General features: G+C 47.8%; 1 protein-coding gene across 2 annotated transcripts; it reads left to right on the plus strand.

The window, feature by feature from the left end:
- Positions 1–1141: 1141 nt before the first annotated feature.
- On the plus strand, positions 1142–20592 carry Ffar4 (free fatty acid receptor 4). 2 transcript variants are annotated; one of them, XM_075973947.1, is made up of 3 exons: positions 1142–1869; positions 11766–11894; positions 19908–20592. In XM_075973947.1, the coding sequence occupies exons 1-3, from the start codon at positions 1300–1302 to the stop codon at positions 20295–20297; spliced, it is 1089 nt and encodes a 362-aa protein (XP_075830062.1). In that variant the 5' UTR covers positions 1142–1299; the 3' UTR covers positions 20298–20592. The 2 variants fall into 2 exon arrangements, with proteins under 2 accessions (XP_075830062.1, XP_075830064.1); XM_075973949.1 differs by lacking the exon at positions 11766–11894.
- Positions 20593–22446: the final 1854 nt, after the last annotated feature.

Below are 22446 nucleotides of genomic sequence, written 5' to 3' on the forward strand. Positions count from 1 at the left end.
CTTGACACCAACCAGGCAGTTTCCAAAATCTCACCTATGAGAGATTTTCAATCTTTTTGCCTTTTCCAACCATGTCCAAAAACCCATCTGGCTCTGCTTTCCAGCTTGAAGCTAGTCAAAGCCCAAGCTGAGCCTCTCCCGACGACATGGGGTCTTCACCCCGCGTTAGAAGTCACACTGTGTCCTCACACAAGGGCGATAAGCAGGGGCACACACGCATGCGTTTCCAGACATCACATCAAGCTGGCACATGCCGTTCTTCAGAAACACACGGAGACAACCCAGGCAGAATGGGCAGAGGGAGAGGCCTGGGCGTGTGAGGAAGGGAGAGGGCATGAGGTCATAGGTGACTGGAGTACTTAGAGGAGGAGGTGTCTAGACCTCAAGCCCCAAACACACTCTTCATTCTCCAACCACCTCATTTTCTAGAGAAGGAAGCTAGAAAGCACTGGTAGGTGGTGTGGTGGCAAGGAGGAAGTTGAGGGGCCAGGATCGAATATGAGTCACCAAAGGTCACCTTGGACAAGTCATTCTTGCTGAGGCTCAGTTTTCTCCTCTAACAGAATCAGACTGCCCTTGTTTTCTCCTACTGGGTGCCTGAGGCACATTTACAGTTTGACTGTGCACGGGACCTCTTTCCTCCCCTCCCCCTCCCTCCTTCCCCTCCCTGCACTTCCATGCTGGGAATCAAAAGGAGGACTTCACAAGTGCTAGGTATAGGCTCTACTAAGGAACCAAATTCTCAGGCAAAGGAATTCCCATTTTACAAATAAAAGCAAACAAACTGATGTACAGAGAGATGAACTCGCTCTAAAGTCAAATAAACCCCAGCCTATTAAAACAAGTTGCTTTAATACGTTTTGATCCACACAGGTCCATACCATTTCCAAAGTTCAACTCTGACACGCTTCAGTCAAGGCTAGCTAAATAGGTGGATGGATAAAGGGCTTCCAATAGTCAGTGTCCGTGAAAGGTGAAGAAGGCTGTACTGGGGGATGGAGGCAGGGATTGTTTTAGTTTTCTGGTTTAAGAGCTCTCAGACTGCCCAAGGGTCTGAGTCCTCTGCCTTGGTGGCCACATCCCCGCCCACGGTGTCAGGTTAGTGTTGCCAAGCACTTCCTCGTTCCGGTGCGCCCTGGACGCCGCTCCTACGCCCAGTGCCTGGGCAGCTGCTCAGGCGGGAGGGGGCCAGAGGGGAGGTGTCGCAACTGACTCCCTCCCTCTTCCCCCCGCCTTGGCACTCAGTTACCTCGCAGATGAGCGCTCTCGCAGACTGCGGCGGGCGCCCGGGCGCCCGGCATGTCCCCTGAGTGTGCGCAGACGACGACGGGCACTGGCCCCTCGCTCACCCTGGACCAAGGCAATCGCACCCATTTCCCTTTCTTCTCGGATGTCAAGAGCGACCACCGGTTAGTACTGAGTGCCGTGGAGACCACCGTGCTGGGGCTCATCTTTGTGGTGTCACTGCTGGGCAATGCGTGTGCTCTGGTGCTTGTGGCGCGCCGTCGGCGCCGCGGAACGACAGTCAGCCTGGTGCTCAACCTCTTCTGCGCGGACTTGCTCTTCACCAGCGCCATCCCTCTGGTGCTCATCGTACGCTGGACCGAGGCCTGGCTGCTGGGCCCCATCGTCTGCCACCTGCTCTTCTACGTGGTGACCATGAGCGGCAGCGTCACGATCCTCACACTGGCGGCGGTCAGCCTGGAGCGCATGGTGTGCATCGTGCGCCTGCAGCGCGGCTTGAGGGGCCCTGGGCGGCCGGCTCAGGCAGCGCTGCTGACTTTCATCTGGGGTTACTCAGCGCTCACCGCTCTGCCCCTCTGCATCTTGTTCCGAGTGGTCCTGCAGCGCCTTCCCGGAGGGGACCAGGTGAGCCCAGGCTGCGTGCAAAGCAACAGGTGTTGGGGCCAGCTAAGGTGGGGTGAGGGTGATCGGACTGAAGCTAGGAAGAGGGTGATTAGTTACAGTAATAGGCCCTTTGTGGAATCGTTTTTGGCAGACCTACTGCCCAGTGCTCTGAAGTTTAATTTCGTCAGTTTCCCCACAGTGCCAAGTGGGTAAGTAAATCCTCCCAAATGCTGTTAAAGGGATTCTCCCGGATTTTTGCAAAATGAACTGACAATTATAGGGCAAATTAAGCAACGGAGAGCTTACATCTACAGGGGACAGCAGGGTGCAAGGTCGAGTTGCTAAATGTCACGCTACTGTTAACATCACACTTACTTCACAGAAGCTGGGACACCCAGCATCTCTCTTAGAGCCAGGCTAGTACTTAGAAGTACCTCCCCAAAGAGAAACCCCACAGTGGTGGGATGTCCCCTGGACTAATCATGTGACCCCTTGAACCCTCGATCACAGAGGAGAGTTTATTTTTGTCGAGGGGGAGGATGGATGAAGGCTACATCCTGGGTAAATGGCATCTTAAAAAAAAAAAAATCAAACCCTAAACCCTGTTCTTAGAAGTTTGTTTCTAGTGTGGAGTACTGCGGAGGCCGACGTTTGTCGGATAATGACTTCGAATGAGCAGGGACCCAGCAGGCCTGTGGCACTTAATCAAAGAACATGTAAGCCTGTGGCCGCATCTCCCTGGGTACAGGAGATTCGACTTTAGCTGAATTGATGGGTGCGGCTGACCAGGAAGAGATCAAGGTATCTATTTTACTCCCGGCTAGTCCTTAGCCCAGCTATGCCTGAGCATCAGGGCAGGCCATATAGATGCTTCTGGAATAAGTGAATGTTCAGGCCTAACTCCACACCAAAGTGATCGGCTAGGTCCCAGGCATGTCCAGCCTGTATCCAGCTGTCTGTATGTGATACTAAACTATGAATGAATACGGCCTGACACGGGTGGCGATGCCATGCCACAGGCTCAGAATGGTGGGCACCCCAGGAAGAGCCAGGTTCTGCCATGGCTTATCTGTTTAAGCCGTTCTTCCACTGGGTTACAGCAGTACTGCTGATTTTCTCATAGAACTTAAGGGATTTCTTGTTCTTGATACAGAAAGACTCCAGTTCCAAGAATTAAGACCAAATAGGATATCTTAAATTCCCAGATGTACTGTCCTTTTTCAAATCCATTTGGGTAAAATTCTATTTAGCTGGCAAATAACACGAAGAAGGAGGAAGAGGAGGAGGAGAGGAAGGTCATATCACCTCCCAGTCAAACCCCAGACTGAAGCAGTACTACTGCGGTCCCTGGGGCTTGAGCAATGAGGACTTTGTGTTGTTCTCTGTGTATTCATCCCCCTGGGTGGGGATGTGTAGGACTGGAGCCTCCTAGAGCACCTCCAGGATTTTATTCCGGGGGCCTCTGTGGAGACCATGCCTGGAAACCTCTTGTTTTACTGAAAAACACCTTCTGGATTTCAAGGGTCGTGAGGGGGGCATTTGGTCAAGGCCACTAAGACAGAATGGGCTGACGCTGTTTTAGGGGTTCAACCTTAGTTGATAGGAGGTGATAGGAGCCTTAGTCATTGAAAATAGTAGGGCTGGGATGGGGAAACTTGTAGTAAAAATGGGGCCTTGTTCTGGCTCCCTGCCATTCTTGTCTTCTCTTCCTGACTGTTTCTGTCCCTCTCCTCAGCTCTCTCTGTGTTCCTCTCTGAGCTTCTCTCTCTCTCTCTCTCTCTCTCTCTCTCTCTCTCTCTCTCTCTCTCTCCCTCCCTCCCTCCCTCCCTCCCTTCCTCCCTCCCCTTCCCCCTTCCTTTCTCGACTTTTTGAGACAGTATCTGTGTTGTGTATCTCTAGCTACCCTGGAACTCTCTACATAGACCATTTTTGGCCTTGAATACACAGAGATCCTCCTGCCTCTGCCTATGAGTGCTGGGATTCAAATCCTGGGCCATCATGGCCAGTTAACTATTCCCCTCTCTTAGAGAATACAACTGTCTCCTCTTCTCTGAGGCTTTACTTCCCACAGTTTTAGCTTCCCTGGCTTCAGTTACCCATGGACAAGTGATGTCAGAAAATATTAAGTGGAAATTCCAGAAAAATAATCTTAAATTTTAAATAAATTTTATTTCAGTCTGTGGTTATAAATTGTTAATTTCTGGTTAATCTCTTACTGTGCCATATTCATATCTTAAAATTTAGCCTAAGGATGTATGTATAGAAAAATCAGTGCACATAGGGATCAGTGTAGTTCTGGCTTCCATTATCTTCTAGGGGGTTCTAGAACATGTCTCCCTTAAGAATAAGGGGACCTCTCTGCATTCCATATTTTCTGTATTCATCCCAAGGGATCCTAACATGGAGAAATGTCCCAGTTCCTCAATGACTGTGGCCTGACATTGTGGGAAACATTCAATTTTATAAACTCAGCAGTTGAAGAAGTAAGAATGGGAGGGGGCAGGGTGGGCATAGGGAGAATGAGGAGGAGTAACCACTTAAGAATGAAGATGGCAGAGAAGGATCTGCTCTAGTTGGAGGCAGGTTTCACTTTTAACATTAATTAGCAGAGCCAGGGTGACAACTCATCTCTGTAATCGCAGCACTCAAGGGGCTGAGGCAGAAGGATTGCCATAAGTTCAAGACTGTCCAGGGTAGAGAGTGAGGCCCAGTCTCTAAATAAATGCAGGAATAAATAAGCAAATAAATACAAATAACAGTTGTCTGTTTTTCCAGTCCTTGGATTGACAGCTTCCTGCTTGTGGCTCATTTGCCTTGCCCAGTGGGATGCTACAAATGGAGGTTTTTGGATGAAGAATTATTTCCTTCCCAATAGCAGAGAGCACAGACAGCCTCCCCCACTCCCCAGAGCCTCTGCTGTCATGAGACCCTTCAAAGCCTTCGTCCATGTAGGCTGGGGTACCTTGCCGTCCAGGGGAGCTGATGGCCATGCTGGTGATTCTAACCTATTTAGTATCTGAGTGTGAGCTCTGGAGCCTCATATTCTGGAGCAGTTCCTGCTCCACAGAAAGCAGGCCTTCCCACCTCTACCCACAGTGCTCTCCTTGTCTCATGTGTCAACTACATGAGATTGCCATGGGAACGGGTGTTTGAGAAATGAACCAACACCTGGTGCATCTACAGTTAAGTGCTCAAGAAATTACTAGCTATTATTAGTTTCCTTATCTTGGGGGCATAAGCATTTAAACATCCTTCAAACAGCGTAATTCTTCTAATTGCTGTAACCAGCTGCCGTTTCAAGAGGGTGGACACTTCTTAGCAACACTAACTTCTCAGTCAGGTCAGCTCCATCTACTCCAACAGGATGCCTGCCTGTTTGTGCTGTGGCCTAGGCCTGGCCCTGGCCCGGTGGTGACCCACACGCATGGGTGGGAAAGACTATCCACTTTGGCCAGAATTTACATCCATTCATTCCACAAGCATTTGCTGGGCACCCTCCTCTGACCACCCACCACAAGTCACATAAACACACATCAGGAGGTGTTTTCACTAAGTGTGCACATGGGCCCAGATACTACCCAAGTCTGTAGTCTGGTGTGGTCTGTGGCCTAGTAACCCCACAAGTAGGGTTCCCATTATTATTTTCTGAAAGAAGAAATAACCAAAGTCAGGCAAAAATAGTTCCGGAATATAGCCTGGCTCTGACTCCTTTGGGTGCCATAGCCTCTGAACTCATGAACCCGAGCCCTGTGGCCTGCCGCTCTCTCCCTCCCTGACCTTGCATTATAACAGGAACCTAGATGGGCTTGGTTCTCACCCTTGCAGTGTTCCTTGGTGGGGGCCCGACAGGAAGTGAGATGACTTGACGGCTACACAGGTTCAGAAGGATGTGAAGAGGGCTCTTCTGGGTAGCAGCGAGCACAGAACAGGGTGCGTGCCTGGACAGGGAGAGCAGGAGAGCCAGGGACACCCTTTAGGATGCCTGGGGCGGCCTGGTGGAAATGAGATGGACATCTGGGAGAGGGAGGCCATTGAGAATGAGAGAGCACACTGGGAGGCCTCCGGCAGGGTGCCCTTTGCGGCATGAGACTGCTATTTGGGAGAACACTGAGCAGAAAACTGGGTCATCTGCCAAAAGAAACTGTAGACTCGAGGATGTAGCTTAGTGGTGGAGTGTTTGCTGAGTGCGTGTGTTTAATCCCTAGAACGAAAAACAAACAAATAAAAAGCTATGGAAATGGAGGAGCTCTCCAGGGAGAGGTGGAGATTGGAAGAGGCAGAACACGGGCGTGGTGGCGGCCACACTTAACTCTTGGCTATGCTTAGCCTCCATCTTCATCCTGCCTGGTCCCAACACCTGAGCACCCGCCCCCCCTCCAACCCAGTTCCCTTCCCAGCACAGCTGGAACAGCTCCTTCTGCTCCTGTAAGCACCTGAATATCCTAGGGGTCTGGTGATGAATGAACAGATAAAACACTGTTGCTGATGCTGCCGGTTCCAGTGAACCAGGCAGGCCGAGCAGTTTGGGTTTCCAAAGTTCTTTTACAAAACCAGAATATATTTCAGAAGCAAAAAAATTCAGAGGCTATGATAACACCGTGTGTCCACCTTCCAAGCTCTGCCCAGCTCCTCTGCAAATCACCGTCTGCAGAGACCAGAATCGACGTGACGTGTCAGATGGAGTTTCCTGGAGACATAAAGTTAGGACACCAGCTCAGCTCTCTGATGGTGGCATGACACCTTTTTGTTGTGGTTTTAATAATTAAGCTTTATATTTAAATCATGTATTTACTGTTTGTGTGTGTGCATACGTGTGCATGCATAAGCCACAGCACATGCATGCAGAGGCAAGAGGACAAATTACAGGAGTTAGTTCTCTCCTTCCACCATGTGGGTCCAAGGGATCAAACTCAAGAAGTCAGGCTTGGCAGCGAATGCCTTTCCCCACTGAGCCACCTCACTGGCCCAGCTGCTGTTTGAAATAAGCATACACGTTGTATTTAATCACTGATGCCATATAATGCCTTCTAACGAGTATATAAATCTGTCACTTAGGCCAGTCCCACAGATTCTTAGCTCAGAAGGTATTGTGAACAGTTCCTCCTTTACTGCCTTGTCATACATCCTGTCTGGAGTGAGAGCTGTAAATCAGAAGTCAAAAGGGTACCTTCATGAGAAGATTTTGGGAACTTCCTTGGGGTAAGCGGATTGTCTCTGCTGGTCATGTTTAGTCAACTCTGATGGCGAGCTGGTATCTGATAACCAATTTTTCCTGAAGCAAACTCTCTTTTTCTCTCATTAAAAAAAAAAACAAAAACATAGCAACACTGTAAAATGTAAGTAAAGGGAGAGGGAAGAGGAGCAACAGAGAGGGCAATGGAATTTATCCCTAAAAGCAGAGGGGAGGAAATACATGCCATATTTGCAGGGGAAGAAAAAAATTAGCAAAAGGAGGAGCAGGGGGTGGGGTGGAGTGGGGAGGCACTGGAGAGATGAATAAGAACAAAATCTAGTAATAACATGGATGGAAATGTCAGAGTGCAATCCATTCCTTTGTATGCTAACCGAAAGTATTGGTAAATTCTGGGGCTGGCGATGTGGCTTAGTTGGTAGAGTGCTTGCCTGGCAGGCGTGAAGCACCTGGTTCAAGTCCCAGCACTGCCTGTATAAACCAGGTGTGGAGGTGCAGGTTTCCTAGACCCTGGGGGAAAAAAGGCAGGAGAAATCCAAGATCATTTTTACTGTATAGAAAATTCTTACTGTATAGCAAAGACTGTATTATCACAGACCAGTAAGGGCTACATAAGATTAATATGGGGGGGGGGGGAGGAAGAGATAAAGAGAGAGAGAGGGAAGTGAGAAGGGAGGGAGATGAGATAAACCAACAGAAGCAATGAAAATCTTGTAATTGAGTCAGGGGGGAGCTATAAAAGGTGAAATGAGGGGTATGTAAATCTTTGAAACAATGAGCTTTGCCTGGGAAGGTTCACAACAGGGATGCTGTCAATCTGGGTTACTAGGCTGATATCCTTCCTGAATTATTCGTAAGGTTGGAGTGGCCTTTGTGTAGAGTTGTATTAGCTATTTTGTATCATTGTGACCAAAAGTCACAATTTAGGGAAGGAAGGGTTTTGTTTGGGTCAGAGTGTCTAAGGTTGCAGTCAGCCATGGTGGGGAGGGGTTGGTGGGATATAGCTGCTTGCATCACAGGGGCTAGAAAGTAGAGAGGATGCGTGCTCTCCCAAGAGCCTCTACTAAGAGCGCTCTTTCCCTCCTATTCCAACCTGCCTTCAGGCTGTGGGAGGTGCCTTTCTCCCCTAGTTAATCCTGTCTGGACACCCTCTCCCAGATACACCCAGAGATGTGATTCTTTCCTAATCTCCTTAGCCCTTCTCAGCCAGATCAAGTAGACAACCAAGATTACTCATCATAGTTGTGGTTCTGGTAGAATCTTTATAAGCAGGATCCCTTTCTTCATAATCTCCTGGCTTGATTTATCCGATCGTTTGTTTTTTATATTACACATTTTATATTATAGACACATGCAGTTCCACATGGTTCTGGTAACTACCAGGCAGGTGTGTGGCCTCGGGACCTGTTTTTTGGCCCATTGTGTAGAGAAAATACCTTCCTCCATCATCAGCATTTTCTTATAAGATCTCATAAAGCCAGGAGTGATTGCCCATGCACAGAGGAGGCCTTTGGAGCAAGATTTTAGGAACTTTAAGAAATCATTCTGAGGCCATAGTTTCCTACCCTTTGATACCATTTTCTTTCACAAATATAGGGATTAGAGACCACAATCCATTTAGGGTTGGAACCCTTTTTTCCTGACTGGGGCTTCAGCACACTTGTCTATATCTGTGGTCGCCAGTGTGCTAAAGAGGGTTCGCGGGCAGAGATCTGAGTTCAAACTGGAGGCTGCATGGATTGTTCCAGGAACAGCAGTAACACAGCTGCCAGTACTCAAGATCTCAGAGAGACACAAGTCTCTATTCATTCACCAAAATAAGGAGCAATTTAACAAGTTCTCTCTATTAGCTGGGGATGGCGGGAGTAGAGGAGAGAATTTAAAATGTCCCTCCCATTTACAACTATTTAACAAAGCTGGAAAGGGAAGCAACCTCCTCCTCTCCCTTTTCAATGTATGTGTTAGGTTTAGATTCTGGTAAATGGGAACCCACAGCCACTGATGTAATAAGCCAATCAACCCAAATTAATAAATCCAGGCTTATTCTGAGCACGGCATTCCTGGGTGGTCCCATGGAAAGTTGAGGAAACCAGGAGCTTGTTCTCTGAGGAGCAGTTTAAATACCCAGTGGGCATGGTCTTGAGCATCTCTGGGGAGGGGTCATCGTTTGGTGGGCTTTCTCAGGGGTGGAGTCTAGACTGAGGGAACTCCGGTGGGAGGGGACTTGGGATGGAGCCTCTACCTGAACATTCTAGACTCAGAGTTGTGGATATATGGATGCCAGGGGCTGGTGTGATGCTTCCACCCAAACATCATGGCTATAATTAAAACATTTTATTTTGTTGTTTTGAGACAGGATCTCACTATGTAGTCAAGGACAGCAATTGTCATGCCTCAGCCTTGTGAAGGTTGAGATGACAGGTACATGGTGCCACATCTGGTATGGGTATCCTACCTCTTTCTTTCTTTCTTTCTTTCTTTCTTTCTTTCTTTCTTTCTTTCTTTCTTTCTTTCTTTCTTTCTGCCCTAAGTTTTATTGGTAGCTATTTATTTATTTATTTGTTTGTTTATTTATTTATTTTATTTTCAAGACAGGGTTTCTCTGTGGGACGGTCCTTGCTGTTCTGGAACTAGCTTTGTAGTGCCTCAAACTCACTGAGATCTGCCTACCTCTGCTTCCCAAGTGCTGGGATTAAAGGTGTGCACCACCATTGCCCAGCTATTGGTAGTTCTCTTGATGTTTAACTACATACTTTTTGGAACAATTTGTTGCCAGTGAAAACAATTAACCATTAGTGTTTTAGACTGTTACTTTTGAAGGATGTTTCTAGCTTTAGTTTCCTCTTCTACGAAACAGGAAAATTAATAATGCGAGTTTCAATAAGGGTATTGCAAACATAACCACATCCCTACATATAGGAAGCAGTTCTTGGTGCACAGTAGATGTTCAATAAATATGAAATGCTTCTGTGTCTTGCTAATACTGGATATAAAACTATTTGACAACATTTTGAGTTTACTCAATTATGATTCACATTGGCAAATGTTAAAAATTTTGTTTTTCCCTAGTGTATTTTGTATTCAATAGTTATTGATCTAATTAGTGAATGAATGTCTGTGGCTCAGATACATATACTACTATATCGAAAATCACCGATATGACCTTTTTCATTGTACGTGCTCTTAAATACATGTTCTGACATTTGGGAGGCTTTGGGGTAAATTGTGTTCTACTTACCTTTGTTCTTTTGATCAAGTAGGCAAAAGGAGTTCAGGTATGGAAAGATGCGTTCATCCATACTCCATTTCTACGGGCATGTTTATTCAATGGAAGCAATGGTTGCAGTAATAGAGTTCCTACTGTCCAGTAGGCCCCTCACACTTTGGCTTTGTAGTTAGTATCACACTTTTGAGTTCAGCACAGTGCAACCATAACCCCCCACGCCTTTCAAGCATTCTAGCTGTTTGCCCTGATGCTCTGTCCTATTTCCAAGGAGGAAGAGGGCCAAGGTCTGGGTACCACAGTGTCTTGAAGAGAGATGGCCTATTCTTTGAGGGAGACTGACAGTGTGTGTGTGTGTGTGTTGTTTGTTGTTATTGTTTTGGAGCTTCAAGTTTCTGCTTTTTAAAGATTTATTAATTTTTATTTTATGTGCATATGAGTGTTTTGCCTACATGTATGTCTGTGTGTCTACACGCATGCCTGGCGTTTGTGGAGACCAGAAGAGGGCATTGAATGCGGCAGGAATGGAGTTAATGATAATTGTGAGCTGCCATGTGGGTGCTGGGAACTAAACCTTGGTCCTGTGCAAGAGCAGCCAGCTCTTTTAACCACTGAGTCATCTCTACAGCTCCATTGTGTGTGTGTGTGTGTGTGTGTGTGTGTGTGTGTGTGTGTGTATGTATGTATTACCTGAGGCAGGGTCTCATTGTGTTATTGTGTTACCTGGGCTTGTCTCAAACTGCTTGGTTCTTACAATTTCCTTGCCATGGTCAGAGGAGCTGGATTACATGTGTGTACCTGACCTTAACACACAGGCAATTGGACACGGTGCTCCAGGTAAACAATGCCTTAGCCCAGCTCCTGCTGTTTCAGCAATGTGTCACTGCCCTGGACCCTCAATCCTGTCTCCAGATGCTTGTGTGTGGTATGTCACTTCTAGTCTGAGACCTTTCTGCGACCAAGTTTCTCCTATCTAAAGAACCAAGCTTGTAGCTGGGTGGTGGTGGCACAAGCCTTTAACTCCAGCACTTGGGAGGCAGAGGCAGGCGAATCTCTGTGAATTTGAGGCCAGCCTAGTCTACAAGAGCTAGTTCCAGGACAGGCACCAAAGCTACACAGAGAAACCCTGTCTTGAAAAACCAAAGCAAACCAAACAAAATAACCAAACTTCTAAGAGAAGGCTCAAATATTCTTTGCATGTTAGCCCAGAGAAGTGGAAAGACCAGTCCTGGGAAATGCCTTCAGCTCTTCTCTGCCTATGACCCTGAGGTTCAGGCCTTCCTGGAGAGTGAGAGTTATAATTATGGTAGCCGGCTGCACCTGGGACAGGTGGTTGTAAGAGGAAATGTCGTGGGCAGAGGAGGAGCAGGTTCTGGAATTCACTCGCACAGCAGCTGTGTTTCGCTCCGTGTCATAGCGTCCCACAGCCCGGAACGAGAACTGGGTTAGAGGCTAAGGAAGAAGCCAGCACTGAAGTGATATTGTTTTCCCTTTTGTGAACAGGAAATTCCGATTTGCACGTTGGATTGGCCCAACCGCGTAGGAGAAATCTTGTGGGATGTGTTTTTTGTGACTTTCAACTTCCTGGTGCCAGGGCTGGTTATTGTGATCAGTTACTCCAAAATTTTACAGGTATGTTTGCTTCAGTGCTGTTCTGATCTTCACTCCATCTGGGCCTTTCTGGTAGAATCTTAGAACTTCCAGGTCGGAGCATACCTTGGAGGTTCTAACAGTCCCATCCTGATTCGCTGGGCAGACTTTTTGCTACCCCCGTAACAGTGAGGGACGAGGGTTTGTATATTTATTTTGGCTTTTGTTTTCTAAATCAGCTATGTTCTGAATCTTTTCATCATTAAAATATTACCAGGTTATAAAAACATGAAGTTGAAAACAGGCACAGAGCTGTGTAATGCAAAAGTTGAAAATCTATTCTCTTCCCAGCCTTAATGACCCAGCTGTGGTCTCTGCCGTCATCCAGCACCACGAACGCTTGTGTGTAGGTTCAAATGGTCAGGTGGCTGTTGGCACTGTTTACTGTTCTGATCAGAGAGCAGGTGCTGCGGCTTGATAATGTCCTTTTCCTTTTACCCAACACCGTATCAGATCTTTCTCTATCAGTTCCTGTATCTTATCTTGTTGGTTAAGAGTTACACAGCCTTCATCATATAGGTATGATATATTCATTTTGTGGACTTTGGAGTTGTTGCCACTGTTTTCCCACAAACGCAGCAGTAATCTACAACGTCTACTCTGTAAGGTTTTTTTTTATGAAATTATGGAAGTACCATATACTAATATAAAATCACACCCAGCTTATGTATTCTGCTCACAAACTGAACACACTCATAAAGCGACTCCTGGATGGAGGACAGAACTTGGCCAAAAGCCCTTCCTGTCCCAGTGACCTAATCCCCAGGAATGACCATTTCAAGTGTGTATGGCACAGGAATAAATGAAGTCTCCTAGAAAAGTAAATGTGTGTACACAGAAATATAAAAGATGGGCCAGACTCTGCTTCCTGGCTCATAAGGCATGCTCTGTGCATGGAAGGTACCACCCAACAAACACAAGCATGTACAGTTAAGTTCACTTGTAAGGTGTGCCTCCAAGCTCTTGAGCCCTCTTGGAGGTGGCCAGCAGTTGAAATTTATAGCATCTTTTGTGTGGGTTGTGATCAACAGGTGTGTTGAAAAGGCCCTGATCACCTTTTGGCCACTTTTATGACCCCTTTATGGTTGTGTAAGCCTTCTCACAAACATAACCCACCCCAGGCTAACCTCACCTAAGGCTGCTGGCTCCAGGTTCTGTGGGAGATAATGCCCTTGATCTCTGAAGAGATCCAAGCTTGGGTTTATTCTAATATGTGAGGCAAATTCCAGAGTACGGAGCCCTGGAAATCGCTTACAATGGATGGTTTCGCATATTTAATGTTATAAAAGAATTAATTAGTATCACAAAATCACAATGAAAGAAGAGAAAGAAAAGGACAGAAAAATAGAATACATTTTTAAATGTTTGTACTGTTTTGGTTTTGTTGAAGCAGGGTCTCTGTCTATAGTTCCGGAAAGTCTGTAACTCCCTATGTGGACTTGATTGGCCTGGAACTTGCATTAATCCTTCTGCCTTTGCCTCCCAAGTGCTAGGCTGCATTTTAATTGCTTTTTTTTTTTTTAAAAAAACAAACAAACAAGTATGTGAGTAGTGTTTCTCACCCAGGAAACACTAACAAATCTTATCCTAACAAGATCCTCAGGTGACATGACCCAGAGATGTTGTGCAGTTTACCTCAAGTCACCGGGCTTATAGGTGTCAGCTTCAGTATTTAAACCCGGGCAGACTGGCCCTAGAGTCCCATCCAACACTTCTACTCCTCAGAGGTTTGTTAAGAGTGCTACGTGCAGAAGGTTGGCAGGGAGCGGGTGTGGTTCAGGAGTGTGCAAGTTAAAATCCCCCTAGAAGGATCTTTGATGAAGAGGCAGCTGGACAATGATGCTGTGATCTAAAGCAAGAAACTCCTCGGCACAAGGGAGACGGTTTCTGTGTCAGCACCAAACTAAAGCAAGCTGTTAGTTATTGCACAAACATGAAGGACCAGTGAGGGGCCTAGTGGAGAGCAAAGAACCATGGGAACAGATGAGGCTTGGAAGGTTCTTTTAAAATTACCGAGCTTTATGCCTGGCGGTGCTGGCTCATGCCACCTTTAATCCCAACACTAGGGAGGCAGAGGCAGGCGGATCTCTGTGAGTTCGAGGCCATCCTGGTCTACAAGAGCTAGTTCCAGGACAGGCTCCAAAACTACAGAGAAACCTGGTCTAAACACTATCACCACCCCCAAAAAATAATTACCGAGCTTTGTGTCTTTACTGCTGGTTTACTTTGCTGTGTTGCTTGAGCCTGCTACTTGCCTTCTTTGCACCCCATTTCAATCATTGCAAATTGGCAGCTGATGTGGGAGTGTCATATATCAATCTGTTGATTTCATTGGTTAAGCAATAAAGAAACTGCTTGGCTGGCCCTCATAGGTTAAAACATAGGTGGGAGGAGTAACCCGAACAGAATGCTGGGAGGAAGAGGAAGTGAGCTCAGACTCTACAGCTCTCCTCTCGGGGGCAGATGCCTCTGAGAGACGCCATGCCCCGTTCCCGGGCAGACACACGCAATGAAACTCAGACCCAGGATGGACGTAGGCTAGAATCTTCCGGGTAAGACAGGTGCTCACAGATTATTAGAGATGGGTTGATCGAGATATCAGAATTAGCCAGTAAGGGCTAGAGCTAAAGGGCCAAGCAGTGTTTAAATGAATACAGTTTGTGTGTTGTTATTTCGGGCATAAGCTAGCCAGGCAGCCGGGGTGCTGGGGACGCAGCCCCGCCGCTCATACTACTACAGGCAGCCTTAGTTTCTAGGGTGAAGTTGCATAAGGCGAGGCTGTGAGAACTGCCCTCCTGGGCACAGTAGGCCCTGAATAGTACGGCGGATGCTATTTGCTAGGCTGGGCTGTTCTTCTAACCCTTCCCTCTGCGAGGGACAGCAGGATCTAAGCTCCCCTTGTGGGCTTCCACTTGTGAGACCCGGAGAAGTCAAGAAGGCTCTGGTGACACACCCTCCTGTGCGGAGTGTGATTTCCCCTCCACCGCAATCTCAATCTCAAGACTGGGCCTTTCCGTCAGGGAAGATCAGACAGCCCCTTCAGGATGAGGGAGAGAGAGCCCTCCCTCCACTCCTCTGGGCAACAGTGTACCAGCTCTCCCCACACTTGAGTGGAAACTCTCAGCCCTGCATGTCCACACCTCAGGCCCCTGCACAGCTTCCATGTGCAGCAAAGGCCTGTGTGGTTTGCGGCTGTGGAAGGCCACCTGAGTGCTAGGTCACAGTCCAAATTTAGACCCTTTGCTTCCTTACACACAAACCAGATCCAGAGCCCCTACCTAATCTGGGCTGTAGCAGGAGGCCACTTGTTCGTCCAGGCCACCTGGCTATCTTAGACCTGAAATAATCACACAGATACTGTTTTAATTAAAACACTTCTTGGCCCATTAGCTCTAGCTTCTTATTGGCTAACTCTTATATTAGTTTAACCCATTTCTACTAATCTGTATATCACCACGTGGCAGTGGCTTACTGGGAAAGATTCGGCATGTCTGACTCTGGCGACTCCATGGCATCTCTCTCTCCACGTTCCTTCTCCCAGCATTCAGTCCAGTTTTCTCCGCCTACCTAAGTTCTGCCCTATCAACAGGCCAAGGCAGTTCCTTTATTCATTAATGGCAATCACAGCACAGAGTGGACTCCCACATCACTGGGCAATTTGCCTTCTCCCTGAACCCAAAATTCCCTCCTGACTCATGTCTAGGTGGGAAGTGTGTCAGAGCCTGGACAGGGCCTCACGGTTAGCATCTTCTCCCCAAGAAGGTGCACAGCTCAGGCACACTAAACTGGCCCTCCTGCCCGGCCTTTTCTTCCAGGAGCACAGCTATGGACTCCACTGAACATCAATATTGAATTAGCCACATTCGCTGGTCGAGGATCTATCGCTCCATGCCACCTCACCAGTCTTGCCTCCTCTTCCTGTCTCTACTGCCTCTAACTTGGGCTCCATTTCTGGGCTTGGAGGGTGTTCTTCTCCTATTATCCTATTCTTTAACTGCAAAGCAGCATCTTTCAGGCTGCCCTCTGGAGCTCCATGGGACGACGGGTGTACAGAGAGAGTCCTGCAGACAAACTTAAGAAGTACTGAATTAGCTGCATGGGATTCTCTGCTGTGAGACTCGAGAGCCTTTTTATGCTAATACACTTTGGACATCTCCAACACATGAATTAACCAGGTGGTGGTGCTAAATCTGATCACAGAGCCCACTTCCGCACACAGAGCGTCTCTCCCGCTGGTCCTGCACAGAAGCCCTGCTCTAAGCTTCACTGGTTCTGACCTGAGCAACGGTTTGGAGTGGGCATCCAGCTGTCTCTTGCCCTGCTGATCTTGTTTCATGTGCTGGGCAGTGACTATTTTTGCCCTCTGCCCTCTCTGCTTCCTCTTTCCTTGTGACTCAGACATGCCATACGTTTTCAGTAATATTTTTCTTTTTTTCTTTTTTTTTTTTGGTTTTTCGAGGCAGGGTTTCTATGTGGTTTTGGAGCCTGTCCTGGAACTAGCTCTTGTAGACCAGACTGGTCTCGAACTCACAGAGATCCTCCTGCCTCTGCCTCCCAAGTGCTGGGATTAAAGGCGTGCACCACCACCGCCTGGCTTTTTCTTTTTTTCTTAATATTTATTTATTATGTATACAATATTCTGTCTGTGTGTATGCCTGCAGGCCAGAAGAGGGCACCAGATCCTATTACAGATGGTTGTGAGCCATCATGTGGTTGCTGGGAATTGAACTCAGGACCTTTGGAAGAGCAGGCAATGTTCTTAACCTCTGAGCTATCTCTCCAGCCCCAGTAATATTTTTCCTATTGACAGTTTTCCCAAGGGAATAGGTTCTCAGTGGTTCCTAAGTGCCTTGGATCAGACTGTGAAGGCTGGCAGCTTGTGAGAAGACTTACAAGTTTACCCAGCAGCTGTAAGGATGATGGGCTGTGATGTCTCTGCCGTTGTAACTGTGCTCCTGTGCTTCTTCTTCTCCCTTCCACTGGCCACATACACAGGGCGTGGGAGTGCAGTCTGCGCTCTTGCTTCTTGCTCTGGGTCCAGCCTCTTCAAGAGAGCTTAGCATATAGAAGGTAAATGTTTCTCGGTAACTATTTGTTGAATGAACCAGTGACTCTATTGCATGCAGATGGAATTCCCTCTGCTTATCACAGAGTTTAGCTGAGGGACAAAAATCTGCTTCAACAGAACACGAAGCCTGGGCCTCACTACCTACCCCTGGAGACCCGTGGTCAAGTGATAGGCTTAGATTTGGGTCCTGAGTTCTGAAGGCACCTGTTGAAGTTTCCAGGTTCTTGTGTTCTAGAAAAAAATAATTGCACCAGGGACACATAATAATAGACATAGGGATAGGTAGATTATTAAGAGGAAGCCATCCCTGAGAATGGGGGTAATCTAATGTAATGAGCTGTAAGAAGGCTTCCGTGTTAAAACACCCCCAAAGTGGGCCTCTAGTGCTATAGCCCTTCGTGGGTAATTTACATAGCATTTAGCTCTCCTTTGGTTGTTTATTGCACATGTACATGGCAGGCAGGCTTTTCTTGAACATGCTTTGTTGTCGCATGGGGGTTGGTAGGCATTTCCAGTCCTTTGCCATCTGGCTTTTTCACGTGTTTCTTGATGCTACTCTCTCCAGTTCTTGCTTTCCTCCGAAGTCATATTTCTTTGGAGGTAGACCTCTGGGAAGGTGGGTCTTCTCCTCTAATGATCCTAACCACCACACTACTGACTAGACAGTGAGCACCACAGAGGAGGCTAAACCCTCAGGGCCCCAGCTTGTCAGCGGGAATCCCCTTCCCTGCCAGCCTCAAGCTGGTGTGTCCTGGCATGGCAGAGGGGTGCTGGGTGGAAATAGGGTTCCCTCCTGGTCTTTCCAGTGAGTCACAAAAGGTCTGTTTTAAAGATGGACTTTGTTAAAAAGGTCTAGAGAGAAAAAGTCCGAACCAAGCAGCCGCGTGGGATTAGCACCTCTTACGCCCTAGTGAGCAAAAGTCACCTCGACAGTTCCAGAGAAGTGTGCAACCCTGGGTTCCCCTCACTGAATCCAAGTGTCTCAAAGTGGGTCCCATTGGACATGGGGAAAAAACGCAACTCTCAGTTCAAAGACGATGAGACATAATTTATTCTGGAGCCAAATATGAGTGGCCATGGCCCGGGAACATAGATTCAGGGTTCCCCTATGGTAATTGTTTTGTAAAGTGTTTTTTTTTTTTTAAATAGTAACAGAAAAAAGAAAGTCACAAACCAAGATGGTTTTCAGATAGCATTTAGTGGGAACATCAGGTGGATGAGCTCCAGCCAAACAAGGAAACCTCTGCTGTAGGCCTCAGATGCCTTCTGATGACATCCTTAGCTCTTCGTGGAAGCGACTGGCCTGTTGAGTAAATACATTATAAATGGCTGCACCTGTGGGTCTCAAGGCTCTTAGGCCAGACACAGAGGCAGGTGTGGAATAGCTATCAGGGGTGCTCAGAGTGGCCAAAGATAAATTATAACTGGGCTTGGCTCTGCAGCAGTCCGGCCTCTCTGATGTCACCAACATTCTAGTTGGCTCATCAGCCCTGCAGAGGGGTTAGTGGCAGGTGGAGCTCCTTCCAGGAACTTTTCTTCACAGACATTTTGTGTTTTACCAAGTTCCCAGTGGTCACAGAGCACTTTCTTATGAGCGCTGCCCCCTCCCAATGTACAATATGCCAAAGTGAAGAGGAGCATGGGCATCCCTATGTGGGGCTCCCAAGGTGGGAGAACCCTAGGACACCCACCCCGTTTGTTTTGAGGGTCAGAGTTAACCCCCAGAAGGTAATGGAGCACTTCATAAAAGCACTGGAGGCATTCCACCAAAGCCAGAGACATTTGAAACCCTGGCTAGATGCTGATGAGTCTGGCTGTCTAATGTGGGCTGGGGAGCAAGGAAGGACTCACATTTTACGACAGTGCCTCATTTTCTTCCTGATTGTACAAACTGTGGGGACTGTGGCTTGAGGAGGAAAAGCAGCATCTGTTGGCGGGGCGGGGGCGGGGCACCTCCATGCGCTTGGCCAGGAGTCAGCCGCTTTGTTTATCACAGCCACCTTCTGTCCTGCCTGCTAGAGCCCAGGCCCCACGGAGCTGGAATTGTCTGCTGAGCCACCCCCACCAGCACGGCGGAGTAGGCGGGGCCCTAAGTAGTTTGGACCCCCTAGGGAGGGGGCTGTTACTATTTAGTAGCAGGAAAATGAGTTTCAGCTGGTAACTTACATTTCCTGCGAATCAATTTGCAAGAACAACAGCGGTGTGACAGCGCAGGGGCTATGCGAAGATTAAAGGTGACAACCAGTGAAATAAATGTCTCACACGTGGGCGGGGCGCCAAGAGGAAAGCGCAGCCGTCCTGATTGCTCTCTTCCTGGCCTCTCTTCCTGGCGTTCTGGTTGTCAGGCACGTTCAGAGGGTTCCGTTCACCGGGCACCTGCTGTCCTTGTCTCTATCACAGAGTAAGAGGCACTTGTGCAATCAGGCGGTAGTTAAGCATCTATCCTTCAATTAGGGACTTAAAAGAATTGTGAGGAGAACATTTTAGGCCATTTTGATGAGCTAACCTTGCCCAAATTGTGAATGATGCTAATGACATTAAAATTACTTTCTCTCTTGAGATGCAGGTTTTAGGAAAATAGGCCCCACACCCCATACAGAATTGGCAATGTGGCTAGGAGAGACAGGGCCTGGGCCAGCCACAGCAACTGAAGTTGGTAAGGACCACTAACATGGTCAAGACACAACCCATTGGCTCTCTTTCCTCGGGACAGAGGTAACAGACTGGCAGGCACATCAGGCCTACAGACACAATGTCCTTCACATTCCAGGTTAGGAGTGCCCGGTCAGACTGCAACCCACCGTCTCTAGCCCCACCCCAACCCACCTGGGCTTCCTTCCTCAGTACCACAAAAGAAAACCCAGCCAACAGGAGACCCCTGACTCCCGCTGTGACCTGTGGCTCCAGTTCTCTGTGTTTTCCTGCAGATCACAAAGGCGTCAAGGAAGAGGCTCACGCTGAGCTTGGCGTACTCGGAAAGCCACCAGATCCGGGTGTCCCAGCAGGACTACCGGCTCTTCCGCACCCTCTTCCTGCTCATGGTCTCCTTCTTCATCATGTGGAGTCCTATCATCATCACCATCCTCCTCCTCTTGATCCAGAACTTCAGGCAGGACCTGGTCATCTGGCCGTCCTTCTTCTTCTGGGTGATGACCTTCACGTTCGCCAACTCCGCCCTGAACCCCATCCTGTACAACATGTCGCTGCTCAGGAACGAATGGAGGAAGATTTTTTGCTGCTTCTTTTTCCCAGAGAAGGGAGCCATTTTTACAGACACGTCAGTCAGACGAAATGACTTGTCTGTTGTTTCCAGCTAGCTAGCTGGAGCCAGGTGAACCGCTGTGTGCATGTAAAGGGGGTTGCCTTCCAAGTCACTGGTGTACCCTGCTTTAAGAAAATCCAACTTCCAATGGCACACATCTTCAGGGCCAGCAAATTAAGGAATGACCACTCCGTATAAAAATATTTTTTTCTTAAAAAGACTTTCTATGGGTTCCTTTTTATGAACTTTTTTAGTGTTTGTAATATGATTGAGTTAATAAATTTTTATTTATAACTGTTCCTACATATAAACTTGTACCTTATGACTGCTGAAATAAACCTTGGAGGTGATTCAGGGCTCAAATTTCTTGGTAAAAGGTCACGGCCACCCTAAGTCCCCACCTTGGGTACATAAGGCCTTTAAATAATTTATTCATTCATTCCAAGACTGCTTAAGAAATTTCCAAGGAGCGATTAGACGTGACTTTTTTTCCCCCATGTATTAAAAATGGGCAGGAGACATGACTCAATGGTAGTATGATTGCCTAGCAAGTGTGTGAGCCTGAGTTCAACTCCCAGCATAATATATATATACAGAAGCAGCAGCATCATAGACTCAAAGAGGGGAGGATGAGGATGCTGGAGAGGGAGGTCAGGCGTGGTTGCTTTAACACTCCATCCATCAGAGGCCTTTGAAACACCTGCTATGGCTGTGCAATGTTTTCGTGCTTAAAATCTCATGGTAAGGACTAGAGCCCTGGCTCACCTTCTCATGGGGGTGGGGGACCACGAATGCTAAACAGAAGTCAGTGAGGACTGGAGCACCCTAGAGTGAAGAAGCACCTGCAGAAAGTGAGACAGGGTGCTGTGGGGGTGATGGTTGTTAATATGGGGTAGGGAGGGTGGGTTTAGGAAAAACTGAGGAGCAACAGTTGCCTTGAAAGGCTAAGGGCTTCAAGAAAGAAGCACTCATGTGGATTTGGAGGAAGGACCTTTGCGGGAAGAGAGGCTGGCGAGCTCTGTGGTCCAGGAGCAAACCGTTGACTGAGCCTTCTTTGTACTTGATGCTAGGAGAGAGGTACTGCCCTGGTGCCCATCGACGGATGCCAATGACGTTCCAGCGCTAGGTCAGGGAGGGCCTGGCAGGCCAGCATAAGGAGTTCATGCAGGGTTCGGTGGGCAGCATGGGAGGTTTGTAACAGGAGACCTGAGCCATGAGCACTTTGGCTCCTTGGCGAGGCACAGGTTCGAAGGAACACGACTAAAAATGGAGACAAGGTGCGCAGCTGCTTGAAGGAGGAAAAGTCGATGGGACCTTGAAGGTGCGTGGCTTTCGTGAAGGTTGGTGTGAAATCATCTAGGGCTATGCTTGGGAAGGCGGGACGAACAGTTTGCTTATGGAGGGTGAAGATGAGGGAAGACAGCAGTCAAGGATGCCTCCTGGTTAGAGCCTGGCACTCATTAGACAGTGGAGCAGACGACAAAACTGGGGCAGACTGGGAAACAAATCAGGTTTCATTCAGAGCATGGGCTTGCAATCCCAGTGAGACAGTCCTAGAATAGACTACTGGATAGAGAGACCCAGAATCGGGCCTGGTGTTACAATGTTGTTGGGAAATGCAGATGGTGTTTAGGGACCTGTGGTTTTATGAAACAGTCCCTGAGATGAAGAAAGAGAAGAAACCAGAGTCAAGGACTGAGTCCCAGGATATGCCAACTCGTAGGGCTAAGATTTATGGGGACCATGACATTAAGGACAAAATAACAAGGTGTCTTTGTTCCTATTTGGTTAATAGATGTGATACATTGGCGCTCTGTTTTGAAGGCATATGTGAGTATCTTAGGTCTGTGACATCGAACTGAAGCTCAGGAGACAGGCTGTGTCGGCTTGTTCTACGAGAGTAAAAAGCCGGACTTTTCTCACGCATGGCTACTTGCTTCCTCTGCCTCTGCTGGAGAACAAGGCATGCGGGTGTTTGGTGTGAGGTCCCCATGGTCCTTAGATATATCAGCACCCCCACTTCCAAAACACTTCACAGATGTCCTCCTGTCCCACAGAGCTATCACAGCTCCTTCCCACGCTCACAGACACTGTGTGGCCCCTCACTCTGTCCTGTCAGGCAAGGATTAATTCCTTCCTCAAGTCTAATGAGAGAAGCCACACAATCAGCCCCAGATCTCCCAGCTCCAAAGTGGATTGAACTT

Source organism: Microtus pennsylvanicus, chromosome 5 (assembly GCF_037038515.1).
Source record: "Microtus pennsylvanicus isolate mMicPen1 chromosome 5, mMicPen1.hap1, whole genome shotgun sequence".
Lineage (NCBI taxonomy): Eukaryota > Metazoa > Chordata > Mammalia > Rodentia > Cricetidae > Microtus > Microtus pennsylvanicus.

Coding starts and splice junctions, on each gene's coding strand:
- Ffar4 (XM_075973947.1), top strand. CDS start 1,300: ATGTCCCCTGAGTGTGCGCAGACGACGACGGGCACTGGCCCCTCGCTC. Junction 1,870..11,765: donor GCCTTCCCGGAGGGGACCAG/GTGAGCCCAGGC, acceptor TTTTGTGAACAG/GAAATTCCGATTTGCACGTT. Junction 11,895..19,907: donor GTTACTCCAAAATTTTACAG/GTATGTTTGCTT, acceptor GTTTTCCTGCAG/ATCACAAAGGCGTCAAGGAA.